Source organism: Lipotes vexillifer, unplaced genomic scaffold (genome assembly GCF_000442215.2).
Source record: "Lipotes vexillifer unplaced genomic scaffold, Lipotes_vexillifer_v1.1 scaffold1094, whole genome shotgun sequence".
NCBI classification, from domain to species: Eukaryota; Metazoa; Chordata; class Mammalia; order Artiodactyla; family Lipotidae; genus Lipotes; species Lipotes vexillifer.
This window is the reverse complement of record NW_006792775.1, coordinates 1,144,744-1,148,742: the sequence shown is the minus strand read 5'-3', so window position 1 is coordinate 1,148,742 and position 3,999 is coordinate 1,144,744. Positions and strand designations below refer to the sequence as shown.

Genomic DNA, 3,999 nt, shown 5'->3' with positions numbered 1-3,999 from the left:
GGGGGGGTCCCTCCGGAAGGAAGGTGCCCTGGAGGGCCCTCGGCGAGGCCCTGAGAGTCCGGGCTGGGGTGGGGGTGGGGGACCTGCAGAGGGTCCAGGGCTGTTGGCACCCTCCCTTGTCACCCATCCCCAGAACCTGGGGTGGCCCTGAAATCGCGGAAGGACTGGAGTCTCAGGCTCTGCCTGGAGGGGGTTCCTGGGGGTTCCAGGAATTGCAGCAAAGGCTGGCAGGTCTCTGCACCTGCCCTGAGACTCTCTTTAGGTGGGAGGTTCCTGATGGAATTCCCCCACCCCCATACTTCTCTTTCTTCCCCGCTGAGGGAGCAGAGAGTAGGGGCACCGGGGCAGAGGAGTCTTGGGAGAGACGGTGCAGACCCTGCCCGTCCCCAGCGGGCGCTGTCCTCCAGCAGGAGTATCCAAGGGCTCTGGACTGTGAGTTGGGGCCCACTCTGGCACCCAGCTAAGCTCACCTCCCCTCCTGGGGACCTGAGAGCCACGGCATTGTCAGCCACCTGCCTCTCCCTGTCCAGCCAGCAGGTTTCTGAGGAAGGGACCCCTTTCCCTCCAAGGGTTATACCTCCACACCCCTAGCCTGGAGGTCCCCCACCTCTGTGGCCCCCCAAGGTCAAGCCTTTGTTGGGGGCACTGGGAGTGCACATATCAGGCATTCAGGTTGGGCACCGAGCTGGACCGGGGCGAAGGCTGAGGCCACCAGGCATCTCTGTCCTCCGGAATCAGCCAGGTCTCTGGCACCAGCTGTGTCTGTGGGGCAGGGCAGGAAAGCACAGGGCACCAGCCTGGCTCCCCTGCCTCCTCCGCGGGATGGGGTAGGCCTTGGCCAGGTGGTTTCTTGGTCCTCTCCCCTGAGCCTCACAACAATGCCTGGGGCGCACAGGACCAGGACACTGAGGCCCGCGGTCACTCGCAGAGTCAGACGTGTGCCCGTGGGCCCCCCTCAGCCCTTTCTGGCCAGCGGAGGGTCTCCCTCCACCAATCTGGCCCGGCGCACACGTGCGGGAAAGGCGGCAGGACACATGCCAGCCACGTGTATAGCGCGTGGCCTGCGCACTGCCGGTCCCCAGCGTTCCCAGCTCTCAGCCCAGCCTCTGCTCCTCCGTAGTCCCCTGCTGGGTGGAATGGAGCCGTAACCTGAGCGCAAATGCCCCTGCTGGCTGTGCCAGCTCCAGTGGGTGATGTCATGCCCAGTGTGGGGGGGCGGGCTGGCCCTCAGAAGCCCTTGCCTCCCGGTCCTGGCATCCAAGCCTGGCCCGGGACTCCCGGCCAACTGGAGGCAGGGAGGGATTGCATCAGCCCAGGGGGAGAGGCAGGAAGGCCCAGCCTGTACCAGGCCACAGTGTGAAGGGGCTGGTGATACCTGGCAGGAAGACCCCCGTGGCCTCTGAGCCCGCCCCTCTGTGGGCCCTGCACGCCCATCATTTTTATGGGCCCCGACTTTTATGGGCGTCACAGCCGCCGATTAGTGTGAGGAGGAGTTAGCGCAGGGGCAGGTGATGTGGATGTGCCGGCCCACGCGCCCCCGCTGCGATGAGGACGGCCTTCCGGTACCAGCAAGGAGACCAGGCGCTCAGGCCAGAGGCTTGCCGATTGGGCTGGGCGTCCGGGTGGGTGTGGCTGAGCCGCGGTGGTGGGTGGGTGGCCTGGCTCCCCTGCCCCAGCCGGCGCCCCCCACGCACGTCTCTCGGTTTCTCCTCCCGCAGGGGGCTTTGCCACCTTCTCCTCCTGCTTCCCTGGTCTCTGTGAGGGCAAGCCTGCTGCCCTGCTGCCCATGAGCCTCTCCCAGCCCTGCCTGCCCGTGCCCAGCGTGGGCCTGACCCGCATCCTGCCTCACCTCTACCTGGGCTCCCAGAAGGATGTCCTGAACAAGGTGCGTGCACCGCCGGAGCCCAGAGCAGCTCCCGGGCTGGTCTGGGGGAATGACGGATGCACACGGGTGTGGGGGAAGCACGGGTTGGGGGCGCGGGAGGACCCAAGGGGGCCTGGCAGGACCAGAGCAGGGCTCGGGCAGGGCCTGGCCAGGCTGGGTGGAGAGGCAACTCCCTGCCCCTTTGGCAGTGCAGCCCACATGCCAAACTGCTGATGTCACTGGGCCCCTGGCCAGCCCTGAAAGAACCCCGTGTTTTAAAAATGGTGACGAGGGAAGAGGGTAAACTCACCGCCCAGGCAGCCCAGCCCAGCCCAGCCGTAAAATTCCTGGGAGCCTACTGGCAGGCCAGGCCGCAGGTGGGGCTCTCAGGGCCCGCCAGCCTCCTCACCGCCCCCTCCCCAAGTCTCCCCTCCTCCCTGCATGGGGTCTGCAGGCTCCCGAGCCCAAGGCTCCAGAAGCCAGGCTCCCACCACGAGAGCATCCCAGCTTTCGGGCCTCCTGCCCAGCTGCACCCCCTTGCAACCTGTTCTCCCACCCTGCCAGGATCTGATGACCCAAAACGGAATAAGCTACGTCCTCAACGCCAGCAACTCCTGCCCCAAGCCTGACTTCATCTGTGAGAGCCGCTTCCTGCGCATTCCCATCAATGACAACTACTGTGAAAAGCTGCTGCCCTGGCTGGACAAGTCCATTGAGTTCATCGGTGAGGTGGACAGCACCCTCCTGCCCAGTCCCGGGGGAGGGCTGGAAGCAGGGGGCCAGGAGGGCAGAAGTGCTGTGTCCCAGGGGTCCTGAACCTGGGGTCAGGGAAGGACTGCAGCCCCAGCCCTCACCTGGTCCCCCTGCCCCCAGATAAAGCCAAGCTGTCCAGCTGCCAAGTCATCGTCCACTGTCTGGCCGGCATCTCCCGCTCTGCTACCATCGCCATCGCTTACATCATGAAGACCATGGGCATGTCCTCCGATGATGCCTACAGGTAGCCCCTCCTTCCCTCCTGGGCCTGGTCCCTCCCCTCTCTACCACTAGACACTGGATGGGCCCAGCAGTGAAGGGCACCCACCTTTGGCTGCCCCAGCTGCGGATGGGGGCCTGAGCCTAGCCCCGGCACACTTGGGTCTGCACATCAGCTCTGTGCCCCAGAGTGAGCAGTGGGGGCCGGGGAGAGTCAGGTGGGCAGCCTGGCCTGGCAGGAGCCCCACCCCCACTGAGCGGCTCTCACCCCAGGTTCGTGAAGGACCGTCGCCCGTCCATTTCGCCCAACTTCAATTTCCTGGGCCAGCTGCTGGAGTACGAACGCAGCCTGAAGCTGCTGGCCGCCCTGCAGGGCGACGGGGCATCCCACCCTGGGACCCCGGAGCCCCTCCCGGGCCCTGCCGCCCCACTGCCGCCGCTGCCACCACCTACCTCAGAGAGTGCTGCCACCGGGAGCGCAGCGGCCACCACCACCAGGGAGGGCGCACAGATGGGGGGTGGGGAGAGCCCCACCCCCACCCCCGCCCCGGCCACCAGCGCGCTGCAGCAGGGCCTGCGTGGCCTGCACCTCTCCTCTGACCGCCTCCAGGACACCAACCGCCTCAAGCGCTCCTTCTCGCTGGACATCAAGTCGGCCTACGCGCCGAGCCGGCAGCCCGAAGACCCCGGGCCCCCCGACCCCGGGGAGGCCTCCAAACTCTGCAAACTGGACAGCCCATCGGGGGGCGTGCTGAGCCTGCCCTCCCCCAGCCCCGACAGCCCGGACGCGCCGCCTGAGCCACGCCCCAGGCTCCGCCGGCGGCCCCGGCCCCTAGCCGGCTCCCCGGCGCCCGGCCTCGGCCTGAACTTCGGTGACGCCGCCCGGCAGACTCCGCGGCTCGGCCTCTCGGCCCTGTCGGCGCCCGGGCTGCCCGGCCCTAGCCAGCCGGCCGGCCCTGGCGGCTGGGCGCCACCGCTCGACTCCCCCGGCACACCGTCCCCCGACGGGCCTTGGTGCTGCAGCCCCGAGGGCGCGCAGGGCGCGGGCGGTGCGCGGTTCGCACCCTTCGGCCGGGCCAGCGGGCCGGGCTCGGGAGGCGGCGACCTGCGGCGGCGGGAGACGGCGAGGCCCGAGGCCCGGGACGCGAGGACCGGCTGGCCCG

The 3,999-nt window shown here is 68.3% G+C and overlaps 1 protein-coding gene across 1 annotated transcript in view; it reads left to right on the top strand.

Annotated features, from left to right (window-relative positions):
- Positions 1-3,999, top strand: part of DUSP8 (dual specificity phosphatase 8) — a 9,127-nt gene that overhangs the window by 4,554 nt on the left and 574 nt on the right. Inside the window, 4 exon segments of the mRNA XM_007465940.1 lie at positions 1,719-1,885; positions 2,429-2,588; positions 2,738-2,861; positions 3,110-3,999. The exon segment at positions 3,110-3,999 is cut by the window's right edge and continues 8 nt beyond it. Coding sequence (XP_007466002.1) covers positions 1,719-1,885; positions 2,429-2,588; positions 2,738-2,861; positions 3,110-3,999 — 1,341 coding nt within the window.